General features: G+C 41.0%; 1 protein-coding gene across 2 annotated transcripts in view; it reads left to right on the top strand.

Annotated features, from left to right (window-relative positions):
• The window catches only part of PGM2L1 (phosphoglucomutase 2 like 1), a 52,072-nt gene that overhangs the window by 12,781 nt on the left and 15,087 nt on the right, over positions 1 to 24,204 (top strand). The window contains exons 1-6 of one of the 2 annotated variants that reach the window (XM_062198251.1): positions 3,829 to 3,978; positions 10,729 to 10,896; positions 14,115 to 14,221; positions 15,246 to 15,330; positions 17,184 to 17,267; positions 21,666 to 21,859. In XM_062198251.1, coding sequence (XP_062054235.1) covers positions 10,774 to 10,896; positions 14,115 to 14,221; positions 15,246 to 15,330; positions 17,184 to 17,267; positions 21,666 to 21,859 — 593 coding nt within the window. In that variant the 5' untranslated portion in view covers positions 3,829 to 3,978; positions 10,729 to 10,773. Of the gene's footprint in view, positions 1 to 3,828; positions 3,979 to 10,728; positions 10,897 to 14,114; positions 14,222 to 15,245; positions 15,331 to 17,183; positions 17,268 to 21,665; positions 21,860 to 24,204 lie in introns of those variants that run through there. The other variant, XM_062198250.1, reaches the window with a different exon arrangement.

Raw genomic sequence — 24,204 nt, 5'->3', positions numbered from 1 at the left:
CAGTTGGGACCGGGCCAGGCCAAAACCAGGAGCTCCATTTGGGTCTCCCACGTGGGTGGAGGGGCCCAAGTATTTGGGCCATCTTCCTGCTTTTCCTAGGTGGTTAGCAGGCAGTTGGATTGAAAGTGGAGCAGTTGGGACATGAACTGGCACCCACATGAGATGCCTGTATCATAGGCAGTGGCATTACCCATAATGCTACAATGCTACATTTCTCTATTTTTGTCTGAGTTATTTCAAAGTCTTGTCCTCAAGATCAGAAATCCTTTCTTCTTGATCTAGTCTATTATTGCAGCTCTCAGTTATATTTTTTTATTTCATTGGAGTTTTCAGTTCCAAAATTTCTAATTGTTTTTAATGATTTAATGATTTTCTATATCTGTTGAATTTCTCATTCATCTCATGCATTGTTTTCCTCATTTCTTTGATTGTCTATCTGTATTCCCTTACATCTCGTTGAGTTTCCTTAGGATCATTTTTTTTTTAATTCTTTCTCAGACCTTTAATGTATGCCTTAAAATCATGATCTATTTCTGGAGAACTGTTGTATTCTTTTGAAGATGTCATGGTTCCTTGCTTCTTCATGTTTCCTGTGTCCCTGTGCTGACATCTGTATTTGTAGCAGTTTATGGAGTGGCTTTCATTGGAAGCCTTCTTTTTGTTTTAGGTTGAATGTGGGCTGTCAGATGAGTAGTTGCTTTGGCTTTGGTTCTAGGTGAGCCCAGAAGTATAACTCCTGAATGATTTCTTGAGCTGTCTTCAGTGTTAGCAGTGTCTCTGCCACAGTCGTCTAGTCTGCCGCAGTTTTTGGAGGCAGTAAAAAGATTTTGAAGTGGATGTGAGATTCCAAAGGGGTTTCTTCAGGCCCCAGGGAGTTGGGTGTAAATCACAGTAGGGTTTGTGATGACTCTAGGTGACTCTAGCCACATTTTCAGTTCTGTGGGATGCAGAGGAGGGCTGCCCCTTGTCCCACCAGGCAAGCCTGAGAAATGCTGGGGTTTGTGGCACCAGTAGCTCTGACCCTGGAACTGTGTAATGTGGATGGGATCTTCCTGGGTCCTTCTGGGTGGGTGTGGGTGATGCTTGGACTTCTAACACCAAAAGCTTTTGTCCTAGCATGGAGGGATTTGAGGGGGACCTTGCCCTGGTACCATGGAACAAATACATATTATGCTGGAGATGGTGCACAGAATGCAGGTAGAGTCTTCCCTAAGTGCTGCAAGGTAGTTCCGGTGTCTCTGAGGAATACAGTACTGATAATCACAGTCCCAGAGATGCAGGGCCGGAAGGGAACCTTCTCTTGGTCCCATAAGAGAAACATGGGTTATGCTGATTGTGCACTAGCAGCTGTGGTCCTGCAGCAATGGAATGGAGATGGAGCCTTCCCCACGTCTCACAGGACAATACAAGCCTTCCTGAGAGTCAATATTTACAGTCCCAGAGCTGCAGGGCGCAGTGGAAACTTTCTCAGGTCTCACGTTTCATGCATAGGTTATGCTTGGGATTGTGCCCTGGCAGACATGAGTCTGAGGTAGTGGAATGCAGACAAGGTCCTCCTCAGGTTCCAGGGGAAGAACTCAGGTGACTCTGGAACGCAGCTCCAACACTCCCAGACTAGAGCTGCACGACTCAAAGGCCACCTTACTCACATCTCACAGGTTATGCAGGGAATTGTGCACTAGCAGGGACAGCCTTGGAGCAGACGAAGGCAGATAAGGCACTCCTCATACCCCACGGCGGGAGCACAGGTGTCCCTAGGACTTACTGAACAGTCACGATCCCAGAACTACAGGATGCCATGATCCTTACCTAGATCTCATAGGTCAAGTGCCGGTTATACTGGGGATTGTGGACTGGCAGCCACCAGCCTAAAGCAGAGGAATCAGATAGGTCCCACTGGTGGCATGATTTACGGTCCCAGAGCTACAGGACACAGAAGGAACTGCCTACAGTTACCACGGGGCATGTAAGGATGACCTTGGGGCTTCTGCCTTGGCCACCAAGCACCCTATGTGAAGAGATGCAGAGGGGCCTTTCTCAGCTCTGGTCCTCCAGGCTTGTGCATTGGCTGCGGCTTTTGCTGAGCCCCAAGAAGCAGAGGAGAGTTTCCCTGTATCAGGCAGAGTGGGCATGGCTCCACAGCTTAAGCCCAGCAGTCCCACAATTGTGGGATGTGGAGGGGCCTGCTCTCTATCCTGTGAAGTACCCTGGCTGTGGCTCTGGGGGCTTCTGGAAACAATGGGGCTGCTTGCTGTCCCCTAAGACCACAGCAGCTCAGATCCAGGATTTGGGGGAGTAGTTGCTCAAACCCCAGTTGGCTTCCTATACTGAATTTAAAGCAGTGAGACCTGTGGGAGTCTCCTCTAGTTAGGGCTGCTGGTCTGTGATGAGAGGTATGTGGTGGGGTGGGGTCTGCTTACCTCTTCCTGGCAAGATGGTGTCCTTCAGTGGAGAGCCTGTGTAGGAGCTGCTGTGTGCTTTGGTCCTTTCTCTCTGTCGGGTTTCAGAGCTCTCTTATTTAGAGTTCTCCTCACTTTGCTGAAGTTTCCCTCAGTCAGTCTCCAGGAAACATGGTCCCTCCTTTGTTATGGTTCTTCTCAATGTAGAGGTAAGTATGGGGGCCCCTCTGTTCAGCCATCTTGGATCCCCTTCTAAACAATTCCTATGGGAAAAAAAAAATCAGGGCTGGTGCTGTGGCATAGCAGGTAAAGCCTCCACCCGCAGTGCAAGCATCCCAAGTGGGCACCGGTTCAGGTCCTGGCTGCCCCACTTCTGATCCAGCTCTCTGCAATGCCCTGGGAAAGCAGTACAAGATGGCCCAAGTCCTTGGGCCCCCGCACCCTCGTGGGAGAACTGGGAGAAACTCTTGGCTCCTGGCTTCAGATCAGCATAGCTCCCACCATTGCAGCCATCTAGGTAGTGAACCAACGGATGGAAGATCTACCTCTCTCTCTCTCTCTCTCTCTCTCTCTCTCTCTCTCTCTCTCTCTGCCTCTGCCTCTAAGTAACTCTGCCTTTCAAATAAATAAATAAATCTTTTTTAAAAAATCTCTTAAAATTATTTCAGTGCTGGGGATGGCGCTGTGGCGCAGTGGGTTAACGCCCTGGCCTGAAGCGCCGGCATCCCATATGGGCGCCGGTTCGAGAACTGGCTGCTCCACTTCCTGTCCAGCTCTCTGCTATGGCCTGGGATAGCAGTAGAGGATGGCCCGAGTCCTTGGGCCCCTGCACCCATGTGGGAGACCGGGAAGAGGCTCGAGGCTCCTGGCTTCGGATCGGCACAGATCTGGCCGTTGCAGCCATCTGGGGAGTGAACCATCGGATGGAAGACCTCTCTGTCGCTGCCTCTCCTCTCTCTGTGTAACTCCGACTTTCAAATAATTTTTTAAAAGATTTATTATTTCAGTGCTACAAAACACATCAGAAATGAAGTATTTATTGCATTTCTTATGTAAGTAGTTACTATATAATTTTTAAAGTGTAGGTGCTATTAAACTATCCCTAAATGTTATGCTTTAAGATTTTTAGAAGCTGTAATTCCTTAACAAAATGCAAGGTAACAATAAAATAACATAGCAAGTGTTCAATTCATTCTGGATTAAGTACGTACACTGTAAGTGCTATCTTTTTTTTTTTTTTTTTTTGACAGGCAGAGTGGACAGTGAGAGAGAGAGAGACAGAGAGAAAGGTCTTCTTTTTTTCCTTTGGTTCACCCCCCAGTGGCCACTGTGGCCAGTGCGATGCAGCAGGCGCACTGTGCTGATCCGAAGCCAGGAGCCAAATGCTTCCTCCTGGTCTCCCATGCAGGTGCAGGGCCCAAGCACTTGGGCCATCCTCCACTGCCTTCCCGGGCCACAGCAGAGAGCTGGACTGGAAGAGGAGCAACCGGGGCAGAATCTGGCACCCCGACCAAGACTAGAACCCGAGGTGCCAGTGCCGCAGGCAGAGGATTAACCTAGTGAGCCGAGGCGCCGGCCTGTAAGTGCTATCTTAAAACTTTCTCTTTTAATATTTCTCATATTCTGTGTGGTGGTTTTCTTTTTCTTATTTTTATACCTCATTAGATCCTGAGCATTGTTAACAGTAGAGACAGTGTCCTCTTGTTTCCTATGCCTAGTACATAGTACAGAAATCTTTTAAAAGTTCATGGAAAATGAATATTATATTGTTGAGTGACATTTAAGAATAATATAGCATACTAATAATATATAGTGGTCTCCCTCAAAACATTTGCAAAATAAGGGCTTTGGTGAAATTTTTTTAGTATATGAATGACAAGAATAATGCTTGGCGGGGGAGGGGGACGATGCTGCGGCATAGCGGGTAAATCTGCCACCTTCAGTGTCTGCATCCCATGTGGGCACCAGTTCAAGTCCCGGCTGCACCACTTCCAATCCAGCTCTCTGCCGTGGCCTGGGAAAGCAGTAGAAGATGGCCCAAGTCCTTGGGCCCCTGCACCCGCATGGGAGACCTGGAGGAAGCTCCTGGCTTCAGATAGGCGCATCTGTGGCTGTTGCAGCCATTTAGGGAGTGAACCAACGGATGGAAGACCTCTCTCTCTGCCTCTGCCTTTCTGTAACTCTACCTTTCAAATAAATAAATCTCTTAACAAAAAAGTAATGCAGCCGGTGCCACGGCTCAATAGACTAATCCTCCGCCTGTGGTGCCGGCACACTGGGTTCTAGTTCCGGTCGGGGCGCCGGTTCTGTCCTGATTGCTCCTCTTCCAGTCCAGTTCTCTGCTGTGGCCCGGGAGTGCAGTGGAGGATGGCCCAAGTGCTTGGGCCCTGCACCCGCATGGGAGACCAGGAGGAAGCACCTGGCTCCTGGCTTCAGATCAGCACGATGTGCCGGCCGCAGCGGCCATTGGAGGGTGAACCAACAGCAAAGGAAGACCTTTCTCTCTGTCTCTCTCTCTCACTGTCCACTCCGCCTGTCAAAAAAAAAAAAAAAGTAATGCTTGAGACAGGCAGGAGAGACTGACAGACGATAGAATACAGTGTATAGTAAAAACATTAGGATTGTCAGATTTGGCCTTATTTCACATGAGGCACATGCATTAAGGAACAATCTAAAGTCCTAAAGAAAAGAGTGTGCTATGAAGTGACTTATAGCAGAGGAAAGATAATTTCTCTCATAGCATTTAAAGGACAGTGGCAATCCAGGGCTGGTGGAGTGGTTGTGCCATTCTCAATATGTGACTTCCACTTTTGAGCCAATGCACCAGCTTTCATATTGCTTTTCATGTTGCTGTTGATTGGATTTGGTCTATATTTATAGAAGCTATTTTGACAGTTGCTTTTGATTATTAAAAATTTTTGAAAACAAATAGATTTTATTGGATAAATGATTGATTTGTCAAAGTATATTGAATAGTTAAGTTCAACTTAGTATATGGTTGTTAGAAAAAGGTTTTTTGGGGGCCGGCACTGTGGAGCAATAGGTTAATCCTCTGCCTGTGCTGCCGACATCCCATGTGGGCGCTGGTTTGGGTCCTAGCTGCTCCTCTTCCAATCCAGCTCTCTGCTATGGCCTGGGGTAGCAGTGGAGGATAGCCCAGGTCCTTGGGCCCTTTCACCTACATGGGAGACCCGGGAGAAGCTCTTGGCTCCTGGCTTTGGATCAGCGCAGCTCCGGCCGTTGTGGCCATTTGGGGAGTGAACCAGCAGAGGGAGGACCTTTCTTTCTGTCTCTTCCTCTCACTGTCTGTAACTCTACCTCTCAAATAAATAAATAAAATATTTAAAAATATATATATATATTTAAATACTAGGCTTAAGTTTTGAGATAAAATAATGTTTTTAGCTTTATCTTTTGTACTAGTCTTGCCATATCTAGTATTGTACTTAAATAAGAACAATATGTGATATATCAAAGCTTATTTTCTATTTTTGGCATAGTTAGCATCTTCATTTTTGGATATGACTTTTGATTCATTAAGCAATTATTCAAGAAAATCTTACTTTATATGCTAAGTATAGTCATTTTTTTAATCTGTCCAACTTTATTCCAATTTCTACATTTAAAATTACACAAATATCCTTTAAATAAAGAAAAAATTACTGTTTTAGCACAAATTTAATTTGTACTTAATAAGGAAGTTTCTGCTTTGGAAACACTGTCCTGCTCTAGGCCTCTGGCCTTGCATCTTGAAGCTGGCTGACCCCCCAGAGGTAAATGCCATCCGTGTTCTCCCTTAGGTTTTCAGATTGCAGTTTCCTATTTTAACTTCTGTTTAGAAATATACTTGAGAATTTTGTTCTCTGTAGCTACATAAAACTGGTGTTTATCATTTGACTCAAGTTTCTATCAGTAACATTTAAAAATGTCATTCATAGTTTTGCAGTTTTAGATGTATCTGAGTTACTAAAGTCAATTTTGAATACTGTTTTCCTTTATATGTATAACAGGATTTGGATTGGGAATTGTTAATGTACTCATACATTATGTTCTTTTAGATCTGTTCTAATATTCTGAGCAGTGAAATTCATGTTTTAGATTGTTTTTAAGCTATTTGGTTTAATACTAAAATAATGGAATAGATACAAATTGTATAAGACTTATAAAAATATTAGGTTTAACAAACAAGTAGAAAAGATTTACAAGTAAATCATTTATAGGTTTCCTCATTGGGAAACCTGGCTACAAATTTTACATATTTTCATAAACCCCTATATACATAAATGATGTATTTACTAATTATGAACAGAATAGGTTCAGAAGAGCTTGGCTCAATCTAAGCTGATCCTTAATAAGTGAATGCTAATACTTTCACTTGATGGCAGGCAGATTTTGGTCTAATGTGCAGTTTTCTTCCTATGAACATTTTAAAAAGTTGTTTGTTAAAAGAAGCACTTCTATAAAATGTTTTTTGAATCAATTTTTTAATGTATTCTTTGATTTGTGCCTTATGGTTCTCCAATATGGGAAAAATCTAACTCCAGGAGTATCATGTAAGAAGACACTTTGTTTTCTTCATTTTGGCATGTAAAGTTACAGGAATCCATAGGATTAGAACCTAAAGAAAAATTTTTGGTATGCAGGTAAAATTTGAAAATAATTCATGGCTTTAATTCTTTTATTTAGCATACTGATTTCAAACTAAACAATTAGTTTTATTCCTGATAAAGAATAGGAAATGAAGTAGTCATTAAAATATCTTTGGACTTTATGTAAAATTTTGGAGATACTAAAATTATTAGGATTCTAAGATAGGGGCTGGTATTCTGGCATAGCAGAATGGGCCACTGTTTGCAATGTCAGAATCTTGTATTGGAGTGCCTATTCAAAGTTCCAGCTACTTTGCTTCTGAACTAATTTCCTGCCAATGGGTCTGGGAAGGCAACAGAAGATGGCCCAAGTTCTTGGGCCCCTGCCACACGTTGCAGTCTAGGATGGAGTTCCTAGCTCCTAGCTTCGGCGTGCTTATGAGGTGCCAGTGTCGCAGGCAGAGGCTTACCCTACCATGCCACAGCGCCAGCCCAAAAAAACCATAATGATTTAAAGATTTTAGCAACAAAATACAAATGTAATTTTATCATCTGAAAATATGCAATAATCATGGCTACATAGAAGAGTGTTGTTATACTTTTAAAAGTTTTTGACATTAACATCTGATTAATGTCTCAATATTAACTAGTGGAAAAATCTGAGTTGAAGGTAAATTTCACAGGCTTATCATAATCATTTAGCTCTTTTTCCCACACACATTTACTTGATCTGTCTAACACATTGTGAGTCTCTCTCCTCATTTTTTCTACCTTACAAGCTTTCTATGAGCCTGGAATTCAGCCAATTCAGGTTGTGGTGTTTGTATTGGGGAACTTATAGGTCCTACTCTAACAGCTGTGCAGTTGAACATTAAGTAGTATACTCGGTATCCACATGGCATTTATATTTGGTGACTCATTTATTTATATAACTAATAAAAAGGAAAATTGTTTTGCTTTGTAGCTAGAGTTAGATTATTATTCGAAGCAGGTTAGCCCACCGACACAACAATTTCTCTTATTTGTAGTGAAATGGTGCAGGTATAGTCAGACCAACCTGTGTTCAGATCCTGTCCAATCTGCCATACTAGCTCAGTGATGCTGGGCTCCTTCTGTAAGTCTTAGCTTCTTTGCCTGCACAGTAGAAGTAATAAAACTCTCGGTAAGGACATTGCAGTGAACATTCGGTATGAATAAACCTTTCTGTTCATGTGAAGCTATTGCTGTGGACAGCAAGCCTATGGGCCAAAAGACATGTCCAATTTAAAATTTGATACTTGCTGCAAAATCCCTCTTAAAAAAACCATCCTAATTTAGAATCCTGCTAACAGCATATGACAGTACCAAGTATCTTCCACACATGGAAGAAAAATATATTCAATCCTGTCATTTTTATGCCTGTTTTTAAATGTTAATCCTTTCCAGGTCTCTACTTTCTGTAATCTGTTGGTTTCTTGGGCACTGGAATAATATAGCAGCCAGATGGTTGTTTTTAAGACTTTTTTCTTAGTAGCTATTTGTATTTTTACGTAGGCTGTGTATCTATTAGTGTGTGCCATTTATAAAACATAAACTCCTTCAGTATAAGTTATATATATGTATATGCTAGCATCCATCAATTTTAAACAGGTTGAAATTTCAAAGAATCAAAATTTCCATGGCTTCTCATTAGTTTGAGTCTTCTGGTTTCTTTCATTTCCACTACTCAAGAAAGCTGTTTTGTTTAAGATATATTAATATGTTTTGTCTTTGAAAATATGGATATAATATTTAGCATCTTTGAGGCACTTTAGTTTACCATTTTGAATTCATTATCATAGTATAGACTGTAGATATAGAAGATATAAATAGTACAGGCCGGTGCACGGCTCAATAGGCTAATCCTCCGCCTGTGGCACTGGCACACTGGGTTCTAGCCCTGGTCGGGGCGCCGGATTTTGTCCCAGTTGCCCCTCTTCCAGGCCAGCTCTCTGCTATGGCCCGGGAGTGCAGTGGAGGATGGGCCAAGTCCTTGGGCTCTGCACCCCATAGGAGACCAAGATAAGCACCTGGCTCCTGGCTTCAGATCAGCGCGGTGCGCCGGCCGCGGCGGCTATTGGAGGGTAAACCAACGGCAAAGGAAGACCTTTCTCTCTGTCTCTCTCTCTCACTATCCACTCTGCCTTTCAAAAAAAAAAAAACAACAACAACAACAACAAAAAAAACCAGACCAAATCTATACTGACCTTGAAGAGAGAAATGTGTTTCGCATTGGTTTCTTTTTTTTTTTCTTTTCTTTTTTTTTTTTTGACAGGCAGAGTGGACAGTGAGAGAGAGAGACAGAGAGAAAGGTCTTCCTTTGCCATTGGTTCACCCTCCAATGGCCGCCGCGGCTGGCGCTCTGCGGCCGGCACACCGCACTGATCCCAAGGCGGGAGCCAGGTGCTTCTCCTGGTCTCCCATGGGGTGCAGGGCCCACTTGGCCCATCCTCCACTGCACTCCCTGGCCACAGCAGAGAGATGGCCTGGAAGAGGGACAGAATCCGGTGCCCTGACCGGGACTAGAACCCAGTGTGCCTGCACCGCAAGGTGGAGGATTAGCCTGTTGAGCCACGGCGCCGGCCTTTGTTTTTTCTTCTTTTTCTTTCTTTCTTTCTTTTTTTTTTTTTTTTTTTTTTTTTTTTGACAGGCAGAGTTAGAGAGAGACAGAGAGAAAGGTCTTCCTTTTTCCGTTGGTTCACCCCCAAAATGGCCGCCACAGCCGGCGCACTGCGCCAATCCAAAGCCAGGAGCCAGGTGCTTCCTCCTGGTCTCCCATGTGGGTGCAGGGCCCAAGTCACATTGTTTTCTTAATACTTGATTCTCCTAAAAAGGAAATACTGGGAAATTCCACTTAAACTTTATTCTTGTACAGTGGCATTTCTATTTGAAACCTGCTACTCTTTTGTGAAGCCCTGTTTTAAGTCATAGATAGCTTTGAAATTTCCAAGAAGTTATAGTACATGCTAATGAGTAGAACCCCAAAATGCAGATGTTGGTACACCTTACCTCACAAAGCCATGTTTGGATTAAAAAAGATTTATTTAAGCTTTATTCAGTCTTCCACGCGGTGCAAGGGCCCGAGGACTTGGGCCATCTTCTACTGCTTTCCCAGGCCATAGCAGAGAGCTGGATCGGAAGTGGAGCTGCCAGGACATGAAGCGGCGCCCATATGGGATGCCAGCACTGCAGGCGGCAGTTTTACCTGCTAGGACACAGCGCCAGCCCTCTCCCCCTCCCCCGCATTGAATTTTGTTCTCATTTTTAACTAAGCTCACACTTGACAGTGACGTTTTATTATGTCAACTTGTGCTGTAAATAAATTGAATGGTTTTTTTGTAACTTTAAAGTGTAGTAAGACTGATCTTAATCAATTTGAATTGTAAAGGTTAAGTATAGTTGGTAAGAATGTTTCACTGGCATTTATTCACTAGCTTTGTTGTAATTTTTCGACTAAGAGGTTTGTTTTGTATTCATAGTCCTTTAATTTATCAAATTCTTATAAAGTACAATCTTGGATAAATTATTAATTCCTAACAATTGAACAGAGAGTCACTCTCAATAGGGCCGGGCCCTTTTGGGGGACTTAGTAAATGTCAGGTATTTTTATTAATAAATAACACCATAGAATTTATGGTGAATGTAGAACCTTGTGATGTATGCATATTCACCCTTCTAAATTTTAATACTTCATTGTTTTTCTTTTTTTCTTTTTTTAATAGAATCCCAAAACAAAAGAGCAGATCGAAAATCTGTTACGGAATGGGATGAACAAGGAACTTCGAGATCGTCTTTGTTACCGGATGACTTTTGGGACTGCAGGACTTCGTTCTGCCATGGGGGCGGGGTTTTGCTACATTAATGACCTTACAGTAATACAGTCAACACAAGTAAGTATTATGAAGTACTATGTGTGTGCTTTTTCTTACTTTTTTTTTCTTTATAAATTTAAGTAGATCCTTTGAAAACCTTTATGGAATTTTATGAAGATTGTCTCGTGTAAGTATTATGAAGGAACTTAAAAAAAGTTTGTGGGAAACAGAATTAAAAGAGAAGTTTAGGGGCATTTATCCTAGTGATTAAGATGCCCAAGCCTCACATCAGGGTACCTGAGTTCAGTTCCCAGATCTGGCTCCTTACTCTAATTGCTTGCTAGTGCAGATAACGTGAGGCAGCATTGATGGCTCAACTAATTGGGTTCCTGCCACCGCTGTGAGAGACCTGGGTTGAGTTCCTGGCTCCTGCCTATCAACTAATGTTTTTTTCTTTTACATTTATGGGGAAGAAAGATCAGTTTGTTTTGGTACCAAAATTTTTGAAATCCATGTGAATAAGGACTCTTCAAAATGTTCATGAAAAACACATATTATATGTGTGAATTTCAACAATTTTTTACCAAAATAAACTTTTAATTTTATTTTGCCATGAGCTTTTTGAAGTCTCCTCATAACTGAATAACTGTATACTAAATTCTGACCTTTGGTCTTACCTAAGATTTATCTTATAAGCTACTTATGAATATTCAAGTTTGCAGATTAATTTCCCAATTAAGAGTTGTTATTTTGATTGCTATCATCAACTTCCTGACAATGTTAACTTTGCATTTGAAACCAGGGCATGGGTATTGACATATCCTGTTAATACAGAGAAGCAAGTTTAGATGAAAAGATGATTATTCATTTTGGATTATGATCATTCGTAAGAGTTAACCAGAGTATTTGGAAAATTTAATTGAAAGTGTTTGCCTTAAACATGATCTGCTTCATCTATATCAAAGTTCCTTAAGATAGTTGTAGATGATACAATTTGTTTCTCTTCATTTTTATGCAACTTATTCTAGAAACAAATTGCTTCTCTTGCCAGTGAATTGGCTTCACTGCTTCAATGAACTAAATGTTTGAGGTCAGTAATGCATTTGGCATAATCTAAAAATAATTCTGGGTTAGAAAATTGCTCAGGAGACCTAATTCTAATCGATAGTGCCTAACAATGAATCACTGTTCTGAGAGAATTCTCTAAAGCCTGGGGCTAATGCACAGGGAGGAGTGACAGGGTAGGACACTTGTTACCTTCACCACTCACCCCTCCCCAGCTCCTTGCTGCTCCTCAGCCAGGGAGGCTTGAGTTTAGTCTTTTTTATATATATTGAATTTCTTAAGTTTTCATTTGAAATTAAAATCCCTTGACTCTACAAAAAGGGGTGAAGGAGATGTTTGAGAATCAATTTCTATAGAAATGCAAATTTCTTAAGAGTTGGGATTTTGTGCAAAAATAGAAGAGCCATATGTAATCTAATTCTTAAGCCTTAGTCCTTTTCAGACTTTAGATCTAGGAGGATAAGCTAGAGTCTCACCACAGAGAATAATGTGAGATTCTATGAGGTTTTAGGATAGTATCATTCAAAATAAGTTGGTAAAAGTAGCCAATTTGAGATACATTTTCCCCCTCACTCCCACTCAGGGGGAAAAGGTTGAGAAAAACAATTGTATACTTGAAAGATCTATTATTGGAAGCCACGAGGACATGTTTGGTGCTTCCATTTACTTACTTAGCAGTGCTTGCCATATAGTAGGACTTCAGTAATCGTAAATCAGTATAACTTAATTTTAATTGAATGAATGGCCCTGAGCAAATCATTACAAGGAGCTTCATGGGCTGGCATTGTAGGACAGCAGATTGGACCTCCACATGCAACTTCCACATCCTACATGTGCAATGGTTGGAATCCTCGCTATTCTGCTTCTGATCCAGCTCCCTGCTAACATGCCTGGGAAGACAGCAGAACTTGGCCCTAGTGCTTAGGCCCCTGCCATCCACATGGGACACAGGTGGGGTTCCGGTTTCTTGGCTTCAAGATGGCCCAGTCCTGGCCGTTGTACCATGTGAGGAGAGAACCAACAGATGGAAGATCTCTTTGTCTCTCCTCTTCTCTCTGCAACTATGCCTGGCAAATAAATAAATCTTTTTTATTTTAAAAAGAGCTTCAATATTATTTTATCTTTCTCTCCTTTTTTGAAAACATTGAAACAGAACAAAACAGAAATGGTTTTTGCATTTCTGTTTTCAGGGTGTTTGTAAAGATTAAATGCCTCATCTTTTTGTAAAAATAATTTTAAAGGGCTATAACAATATGAAGTGTTATTTTTGAAAACCAAATAGTTAAAATTAGCAAATCATTCAAAAGATCCAAAATGATTTTAGTTATTGTGATTTTTTGTTTTTTTTGTCTCTCTTGACTGCACATTTAGTCTATGAATATTTTTTTCTGAGTTTTTTTGAAGATTTAATTTATTCAAAAGGCAGAGTTACTGAGAGAAGGGGGGAGGGGAGATAGAGACGGATCTTTCATCTGCTCTTTCACTCCCCAGATGGCTGCAGTGGCCAGAGTGGGGGCCATCCGAAGCCAAGAACCAAGAGCTTCTTCTGGGTCTCCCACATGGGTGGCAGGGGCTCAAGCAGTTCTGCTGCTTTCCCAGGTGCATTAGCAGTTATCTTGATCGGAAGTGGAGCAGCAGGGACTTGAATGCCAACTGCTGCAGGCAGCAGCTTTACCCACTATACCACCGCACTGGCCCCTTTTTCTGAGATTTTTAAAACTAAGGAATTACAGATGGATCAGCCATCTGAAGAAACATCGTAGTGAAGAACTGTGTCGCTGATTAAGAATGTTTGTGTCATAAATAGGTCAGATCCTTTGGTTAGCTTCAATCTTAGGATTTAGCAAGGGCCTCAAATGGTCAGAATTCTTCTCTCTAGAGCCTTGAAGCAAGAAACAGTTTCTTCTGGCTCTTGTTCAATTTTTTTAAACGAAATTTCATGTACCCTCTTTTGTTCCTAATGTTTTCAATATTGGATTGGATTGGATTTAATGGTTACTGAATCACTCTCTCTGTAGTATTAAATGTGTCCAGAAATCCAGAAAATGTTTGCTGTTTCACATTTGTGGATTGAGTGGAGTTGCTCCCACGCTAGTAAACATAGGGGTGCAGGCAGAAGGCAGTCCCCTGGGAGCCAGCGAGCTGCACAGCAAGCACCCGAGTCAGAGATTTCAAGTCATCTGCGACGGCAGCATTCATCAGAGACTCATCTTTGTGTTTATCTACTTCAGGGGATGTACACATACCTTGAGAGGTGTTTCTCAGATTTCAAGCAGAGAGGCTTTGTGGTTGGGTATGACACGCGGGGCCAAGTAACCAGCAGCTGCAGCAGCCAGAGGTACAGTGTCAATTGTTTCAAAGACTAAGTTGGTGTGGAATAAAACATGTAAAACAGTTTTGGGGCCAGTGATAGGATTTCTAAAACAAGAGACTATCAAGTTGGAATGTGAACATATGCCAGTGCATATTTTAAAGATGAAATAGAAGAAAGAACATTTCAAAGATAAACTTTAGATTTTACAGAAAGGAGAAGTTTAAAATGTTTGGAGTCTATATTAAGAATGTCACCATAGCCTATAATTTTAATATTCTCATAAGGTAATGGTGTTCCTTGTATTCCTGCAGTAGTGCCCTAATTGATTAGATTTAGGGTGTTTTCATTGATAGATCGTTATGTAATGATCTTTTTTTCAGGGAGTAATCATGCATATTGGGTTTATCAAAGTGCTTTCACTTTCCTTTACCCTTGCCTTTTGCTGATTGTATATCTTAGTAAATGCCATTGAAAGATGAATGGGGGGCAGTGGTGGGCCCTGGTGTCCTGGCATAATGGGTTAAGCCACTACCTGTGACACCATTTGATTCTCAGCTGCTCCACTTCTGATCCAGCTCCCTACAAATGTGCCTGGGAACCAGTGGAAAATGGCTCAAGTGCTTTGGCCCCTGCACTCATGTGGTAGATCTGGCAGAAGCTCCTAGCTGCTGCCTTCAGCCTAGCCCAGCTCTGGCTGTTGCAGCCATTTTAGGAGTTAACCAGCAGATGGAAGATCTCTATCTATCTCTCCCTCTTTCTGTCTAACTCTGCCTTTCAAGTAAATAAAAATTATTTTTTAGAAAAAGATGAATGAGGAAATTGAAATGTCAGTTCTGTGAATTATTAATCCCCTTACAAAAAAAAACTATATTTACTTAATGTTTTAAAATTGGAGCATGAAGATTAAATAATTAAGTCTTTAGAATTGATTGCATTAAGCTATTATATATTCAGAATAATTATGGTACGAACAGTTATTATGATGGGAGGTTGGTTTTTAAAAAGTATGATAATCTAGGAACTAAGTGCAATTTCTCTCTTGTTTTAGACTTGCTAAACTTACTGCTGCAGTCTTACTGGCTAAAGATGTTCCTGTGTACCTTTTTTCCAGATATGTTCCTACACCTTTTGTGGTAAGTATGTTGTGTTAGTGATCATACAATTTGCTGCTCTTTGAAACCTAGTTGACTTAAAGCTTTTAAAGTTTTTTTCATGAATATAGTTCTATATTGAATGATATAAGGTACTAAAGGAAGAAAACAAATTTTGCTTTGAATTTATTTTCATTCAACAAGCATTTGTTAAATTACCTAAGAATCTGACCTATAAAGGTTGACAAGTCCAGTCATAGTGGGATATTTTGACACTTTTCTTTCAGAAATTGATTTATCAGGCAGACAAAGGTGATTAAGGGTAGGTTTGAAAACACTATTAATAGGCTTGATGGGGGGAGGGGTGAGAGAGAGAACCCTGTATTCAGTGATGGTAGGCTATGCATTACTGTTGAGCAGAGTCACAAAGGAAATTTCGGCAAATGCCAAAGAACCATTGATCAAGCCATATACCTGGACCCCAGTGCAGTAAAATTAGGAAGAAAAAAGGCTCACAAGCTCCATGTTTGGAATTTTTCAAACTTTAAGTATCTTATGAATTATGGGAGTTGTTAGAATTGAGATTAGAAAATGCTGGCAGCCCTGGGGTACATGTGCTTTACCCTGCTGGCTGTGCATGGGAAACAGAGCTGTAAAAATTTCTGTGCAAACTAAAACCATGCAAAGTGATCTTAATGATCAATGGGAGCAACTACAGTTATCCTGTAACTTTTAAACTTTTTTGCCAAAATATTGAAAGTACCCTTAATCTGTTTAAAAATGTGGAGGGACCTTTCTCTGTAAGGGGAAAATGGTAGAACTAATATTTATTTAGTAATTTAAGATATTAGAAACATTTAAAAATAAATTGTTTCATTTCTTTGTAAAAAAAATTAAGAGAATGGTGCTTTCTTCTTGTCATAAAACTTACAATATGAGCATACATTTTTTTCTGCAAACTGTATACACATCTCTGTTTGTATCAGCTTCCAACATTTTATCCTATGTTACATTCAATGTGGTAAAATATCTCTTAGAATTCCTTGAATATGAAGTCTTTTGCTAGTGATCAGAATCTTGTCAGACTTGGGTTACGAGCCAGTCTCTGAGTCATGTCAGGGTAATAGATTAGGTCATTTACCTAGCTGCTGTCTCTCTTTGTCTGTATATTCCTACAGTTCTCTCTCATTGTCTCTTATTCACTCATCTTTCTCTCTGTCTCTTTATTTCTCTACCTCTCTCTCTGTGTGTGTGTGTGTGTGTGTGTATTTATAAGGAAGAGCCATCTCTATATAGAGAGAGAAAAAGAGAAAGGGGCTAGATTTGAAGGTAGAATAAATAAGACAAATAATAAGTATTACAGAGAAAAGGGGGAAATCCAACGTGGTCGTTAACTTTGGAAGAGAAGACAGTGAATTGCTCCCTTTGCCACAAAGCAACCTATTGGAAGGCAGTAGACCTATGTTCCATATCTTTGAATCTTCTACCTAATGAATGCATAATATTGGACAGGCCTCAGTGTAAAATATAATGAGTTAGATAGTTTCTAAATTTACTTCCAGTTCTAACATTTTATGATTGTCTCTGTCACTCATCACTGCAGACTGGTTGAGTACCTGGCATTTAGCAGGTGTTTGTTAAATGTTGTCAAATAACAAAAAGAAAAAGGAATGTTACTGGACTAAGTTAAAGGAGATCAGAGGAGGAAAGCCAGTCTCAAAGTAGGAAGGTTGCTGGGCTTCATCATTTAGCAATGAACCTCACCCGAACCTAAACTTGATAAAATTTTTGGCCATTTGTACCACAATGTCTTTTCCTATTACTTAAACAGTTATTCTCATGTAAACTGTTTGAGTAGCTAGGGTGCACAGTGGAATTCAATGCTGTCTTTTCAGCCGTACGCAGTCCAGGAACTGAAAGCAGTTGCAGGTGTGATGATTACCGCGTCTCACAACCGTAAGGAAGACAATGGATATAAGGTAAACCTTGAACTCCTGGCCTCTGCATATAGTTCTGATTTATTCAAATAGTTTATAGTAAGTATATTTTCTACACTGAAGAACAGGGCTTGGCATTGGACAGAAAAATGATAAAAATATTGAGGCTGTCCCTCAAAGACTGTATCCCTAATGGCCCTTCCTACTTCTCAGTGTGTTTAATTACAAGTTTCCTCATTGATCTTTTCACTGCTAATTGCCATTGATTTCTGCATCCCATCCCAAATACATCTGCTCTACCATCTCAGAAATAAAGTTGTATTGTACTAGAGCATGAAAAATGAAAGGGAATTTGTGCGAAGGAAGCCAGACAAATAGTACTTTGACCTTACTCTCCTCCCCACCCCCAACCTTCTGCCAGTGCTCCCCATTGGCCACAGGATCCATTTGATATGTCAGTCTCTGTGGCAGAAAGCCCAGTGGGAAAGGGTAAGCCATGGCTCTGGAGGAGCAAATAGAAGATACACAACATGGGGCTGAACCAGTGTTTGGGGCTTCTGGGTGATGAGCCCATGTCTTGTATATGTTTTTCTTATGTGGGAGGACTTCAGATATACTGGGATCTGTTTTACTGTAGAAGAGGAGATTTAGTACTAATCTAGGATTTAGGATCTGACCAGATGAGTTACTAATCACAGATATGAGGAACAGCCATGATGGATTCCGTTTTCTTTTTAATTTTTATTTATTTATTTATTTATTTGAAAGGCAGAGGGACAGAAGGGAAGAGAAACAGAAGCAGATAGAGATATCTTCCATCTACTCATCTATTCTCCAAATACCCACAACAATTAGAGCTAGGCCAGGCCAAAGTCAGGAGCCTGGAACTCATTCCAGATCTTCCACAAGGGTGACAGGGACACAAGTACTTAAGCCATTACTTGCTACTTCGCAGGATGTACATTAGCAGGAAGCTGGACTCAAACCCAGATACTGGTACGGGATGTGGTGTCCCACAGTGTCTTAACTGCTGTGCTAAATGCCCAAACACATGTGGACTCTTCAAAAATTCATGGAAATACACATTATAAAAACCTATGCATGGGGTTCAGAAAGTTTTATACCAAAATAATCTTTTAATTTCATTGTCCTTGAGCTTTTTGAAGTACTCTTTTTGTTTGTTTGTTTGTTTGTTTTTGACAGGCAGAGTTAGAGAGAGACAGAGAGAAAGGTCTTCCTTCCTTTGGTTCACCCCCCAAGTGGCTGCTATGGCCAATGTGCTGCACCAATCCGAAGCCAGGAGCCAGGTGCTTCCTCCTGGTCTCCCATGCGGGTGCAGGTGCCCAAGCATTTGAGCCATCCTCCACTGCCTTCCCGGACCACAGCAGAGAGCTGGACTGGAAGAGGAGCAACTGGTACAGAACCGGCGCCCCAACTGGGACTAGAACCCGGGGTGCTGGCGTCACAGGTGGAGGATTAGCCTAGTGAGCCGTGGCGCCAGCCCCTGAAGTACTCTTATACTAGATTTGAGGCATTTATTGGTCAACCAGGTAGCAGTTGGGCAATAGGATATTTAGCTCTGTAACTTGAAAGAAATCTGGGCTAAAGATTGAGATTTTGGGATTGCCACACACATTAGAGCATATAAGAGGGTTTGAAAGTCCTTTATTTGGATGAGCAACCCAGAGATAGTATAGAGCAAAAAGAAAAGAGATCAACTGTAAGTGAAGAGAGGAAGAAGAGAAGCTGTAGGTATGTGAAAGACCAGAGTAGATTGATCTTAAAACCAAAGAATAAGAATTGTAAGGAATTGCAGGTCAGCTATCAAGGAGAGCCAGGAACCCAGATCACTTCTCTGAGCACCAGGCTTCTATATCGAATTGCCTACTTAAGAGAAAGAAGTCATGATTCCCCTACAACCTGCCACATGTGTACTCAAATGTGGTCTCCTCCATGTTCCCATCCCCATAAATTACCACCACCCACCCACCCAGAGACCAAAAATCATTCTTGATTGCTCTCTTTTCCCTAACATTAAATCTATCATCAGGTTTCACAAATTCTAAATCTAAAATATATGGTAAATGGGGCTGGCATTGTGGCTTAGCAAGTAAAGCCACCGCTTGCAGTGGCAGCATCCCATATGGGCGCCGATTTGAGTCCCCACTGCTCCACTTCCAATCCTGCTGTCTGCTGTGGCCTGGGAAAGCAGAAGATGGCCCAAGTCCTTGGGCTCCTGCACTCGAGTGGGAGACCCAGAAGAGACTCCTGGCTTGCAGCACCAGCCATTGCAGCCACTTGGAGAGTGAACCAGTGGATGGAAGGCCTCTCTCTCTCTCTCTCTTTTTCTCTTTCTCTCTCTCTCTCCCCCCACCCTCCCTCTTTCCGTCTCCCCCTGCCTCTGCCTCTCAAGCAAATAAATCAACCTTTAAAATATATAGTAAATATGTTTATCTTTGCCCCTACCTCCCCTTGTCACCACTCTAAACCATCATTGTTTTCTGTTTGAACCACAGCATCCTTAGCTGATCTCTCCTCTGCCTGCATTGTTCTCCTCTAGAATCCATTCTCCAAAAAGAAAACACATAATCTTTTAAAATATAAGCAAATCCTATCACTATCACTCCCCTGCTTAAAGTTCTTCAGTAGCTTCTCATTCTTCAGCTAAAGCCCAAGCTTGCTACCCTAGGTTAGAGCGGTCTGCACAGTGTATCTCCTGCGTGCCTCTTCCTTCCTTTCCTTGCTCGCTGTGTTCAGTCACGCTGCTGCTCCTCTCTGTTTCCCCAGCTCCTCCACTGTACTGGCCTCTTTCCACCTTGGAGCCTTGGTAATTCTGTTTTCTCTGCTTAGACTGCTCTTCCCCCAATCTTGCCAATGGGCTTCTTTTCATCCTTCAGGGCCTGCTCAGATGTTGCCTCCTTAAAGAGCAGGCCTCCCTCCAGAGCAGTTTTGTTACATTTCTTCCAGAACCTCAAGGGTCTCACTGGCAACAATTTTGGTGTTAATTTATCAGTTCTTATCCTATAATAGTTGAAGTGCAGACATCAAATTTGAAATAAAAAAAAAAAAGATTTATTCAATTAATTTGAAGGAGTTAGAGAGGTTGAGACACACTCAGAGAGAGGTCTTCCTCTGCTGGTTCACTCCCCAAATGGCTACAATGATCAGAGCTTAGCTGATCCAAAGCCAAGAGCCAGGAGCTTCTTCTGGGTCTGCCATGTGGGTGCAGAGGCCCAAGGACTTGGGCCTTCCTCTGCTACTCTCTTACATGCATCAGCAGGGTGCTGGATCAGAAGTGGAGCAGCTGGGTCTTGAACTGGCACCCACATGGGATACTGGCGCTGCAGGCAGGTCTTCTACTCACTGTGCCACAGCATGGCTCCATATTTGAAATTTTTAAAAATGAGCTAGAACTCAAGAAGAAAGACATGTTCCCTCATCATCTATCTGTATAATTGGCAGAACTTAAGTACCGAGACTGAATTACTTCTGGGGTGTCATTGTTATTAGGGGGTTTCAGTTCCAAGTCCCTATCTAGCTCATGGGCATTATGACCCAAAAACCAGGCAAATAGTTTTCAAACCTCAGATAACCACTGGATCAGTCCCAACAACTTAGCACTCGAGTTTTTAATTCTCTTTTTTTTCTACTGCCCAGAGTTTTCCCTCTCCTCTTGTGAATTAAGCTACACATTCTGATCATGTTTCTTCTATTTTATGTAGCATTTTGAGTTATTTATCATATAGAAGAATTTTTAGGTCCTCCAGTTTACCACATTGCTTGGCACAGAGCTTAGTACATAATACCTGTTCAGAATTCTCATTTGCTTCATTCAGGATACTCAGTAGAGGAAAACTGTGTCAGATACATAGCAGAAGTCAACACAGACCTTCTCTAAGCAGAGCCCCTTCTAGACTTGGAGATCTTGTGAATTATTAGAGTGAAATTTTTTTGCTTTTTGGTAATTTTCTGACGTGTATATGGGTCATTAACATGTTAACAGTCTTTCCTGATGTGACATAAATTCAACTTTAACTTATAATGGAAAAATGATTTCTTCTATATTATAAAATAGAACCCCTTTGTAATGTTCAGTGTAGTAGTATCAAGTTTTCTGGACTATTCCATGGTTTCTTAGATTATTTTTAGTATGTAGTTAATAGAGCTGAGAGTATGATTGGACACTGTATACATGTTATAATGTTGTCACAATGATGCCTTTTATTGTTATTAAAGTATACTTCAGAAAGACAAAGTAATATATGATCACTTTATTGAAGAACTCCTATGGAATTGTTACTGTCAATACTTTTTGTTATTAAATTAGTCCCATGTTGATTTTTTTTTTTTTTATTTTTTACAAAGCCAAGGATCTCTATTATAGGTAAGGAAAGATCTGAGAAGACTTGTAATAATTAGACATATTTCCCTGTCATCTAGGTTTATTGGGAAACTGGTGCTCAGATCACATCTCCTCATGATAAAGAAATTCTGAAATGCATAGAAGAATGTGTGGAACCCTGGAATGGTTCCTGGAATGATAATTTAGTGGATACCAGCCCACTGAAGAGAGATCCTCTGCAGGAGATTTGCAGGAGATACATGGAAGATCTGAAAAAGATCTGTTTTTACAGGTATCCAATGGGAATATAAGATAGTGTTACCTTAGAATAATGTTAACAAGTGAGGGAAGAAAAAATGAATAAAAATGAGTAAACTATTAATTATGTTAAAATTATAGCTAAGTAATTATTATTCAAAATAGCCAGAAAAGTGGAAATAACCCAAATGTCCATCAACCAATGAGTATATAAATGAAATGTGGTATATCCCTACAGGGGAATATTATTCAGCAGAAGAAAGAGATGAAGTACTGATAGATATTACAAAATGGATAAACCTTGAAAATATGCTAAGTGACAGAAGCCAGTCCACAGAGAACCATGTTCTGTTTATGTGAACTATTCAGATGACTGGGGGAGTCGGTTTTGGGGTTCAAAGTTTCTTCTGGGAATAATGAGAATGTTCTAAAATTGATTATAGTAATGGGTTAACAATTCTGTGAATATAGAGAAAAACCATTAAATCGCACACTTTAAATGGGTGAATTGTATGGTTTGTGAATTTTATTTCTATAAAGCTGTTGAACTATATGTATTCCCGTATGTTAATTTTCTTTAAGATTTTCTTTTTCTTTTTTTAAAGATTTATTTATTTATTTGAAAGAGTTACACAGAGAGAGGAGAGGCAGAGAGAGAAAGAGAAAGGTTTCTATCCGATGGTTCACTCCCCAATTGGCCACAACTGCTGGAGCTGTGCCAATCTGAAACCAGGAGCCAGGAGTTTCTTCCGGGTCTCCCACGTGGGTGCAGGGGCCCAAATACTTGGCCTATCTTCTACTACTTTCCCAGGCCATGGCAGAGAGCTGAATCGGAAGTGGAGCTGCCAGGTCCTGAACTGGCGTCCATATGGGATGCCAGCACTTCAGGCCAGGGGGTTAACCCACTGCGCCACAGCGCCAGCCCCAAGATTTTATTTTTCTTTAACTTTTCCATTACCATTAATAGCTAAAATCATTGCTAGAAAGAGTTCTGATTGCTGAGCATATTTTCCTTGCCCTACAAAATAGAATTTCGTTTTTCCTCTGGTATATTTTATTTTCAAAAGTATGCCCATCAAACTATTAATTGTTTGTTTCTCTTTTTAAAAAAAATTAATTTATTTTAAAGGCAGAGTTACAGAGAGAGGGGAAGACACCCATGTACACAGAGAGAGTGAGAGAGAGAGAGAGCGAGCCTCCATCTGCTGGTTTATTCCCCAAATTACTGCAACACTGAGGGCTGGGCTAGGACCTCCATCTGAGTCTTCCACATGAGTGGCAGAGTCCCAAGTCCTTGGGTCATCTTCCACTGCTTTCCCAGACACATTAGCAGGGAACTGGATAGGAAGTAGAGCAGCTAGCATGGGATGCCAGCATAGGCAATGGCTTAACCTGCTACGCCACAACACTGGCCCTAATTATTGTTTGCTTCTCTTTACAAAATGAGAAGTGAGTGATAATAATTCTAGCTAAATGCTGCTTGCTATAGTTAATTTATAAATAATTTGATCCTTTTGTTTTTGTTCATTTATATGAGCAAAATAAATTAACAAATGAACTTAACTGTATTTCAAGCTGAAACTATAATCAGAGATTTCACCTGACTTTACAATACAGTAATTTGTACACTTCTAGTAGAATACATCCAAAGACAAAAGAAACACAAAGAAATCTCAAATTGTATTTGGGGGACCGGCACTGTGGCATAATGGGTAAAGCCACCACCTGTGATGCCAGCATCCCATATGGGTGCCAGTTTGAGTCCTGGCTGCTCTACCTCTAATCCAGTTCCCTGCTAATGATCCTGGGAAAGCAGTGGAGGATGGCCCAAGTGCCTGGGCCTCTGCACCCATGTAGGGGAGCTGGATGAAGTTCCTGACTCCTGGCTTTGGCTGGCTCAACTCTGGCTGTTGGGGCCATTTGGGGAGTGAATCAGCCCATGGAGGATTTCTCTCTCTCTCTCTCTGCCTCTGCCTCCCTCTCTTTCTCGCCAACTCTGCCTCTCAAATAAATAAACCTTAGTAGTTATAGTTTGTTAGTAATAGTTATAGCTTTATAGTTTATGCTTATGCGGTCATCAAAAATTCATGGAAAATGTGTATTGTGAAAAAAAAAACTGTAAATGGCTTTCAAAATCGTTTTGTACTAAAATCATTTAATTCCATTTTTCCATGAACTTTTTGAAGTGCCCTCACATATTCACATATGTGTTTGTTATTAAACAAATGGATATTATGTTACGTCACCAGGAACTAAGATTTTAAGAGAAGTACAGGTAAAAATCAAGAAAATTAATTTCTAAATTATAATTTTAAATATGAACTTAGGATATTAGTATAAACTAATGATTTGTTTACTTTTTTCCTAAAATAGTACTTC

This window comes from Lepus europaeus, chromosome 7 (genome assembly GCF_033115175.1).
Source record: "Lepus europaeus isolate LE1 chromosome 7, mLepTim1.pri, whole genome shotgun sequence".
Taxonomy (NCBI): domain Eukaryota; kingdom Metazoa; phylum Chordata; class Mammalia; order Lagomorpha; family Leporidae; genus Lepus; species Lepus europaeus.
Note: the sequence above shows the minus strand (reverse complement) of the source record. Positions and strands in the feature narration are given on the sequence as shown.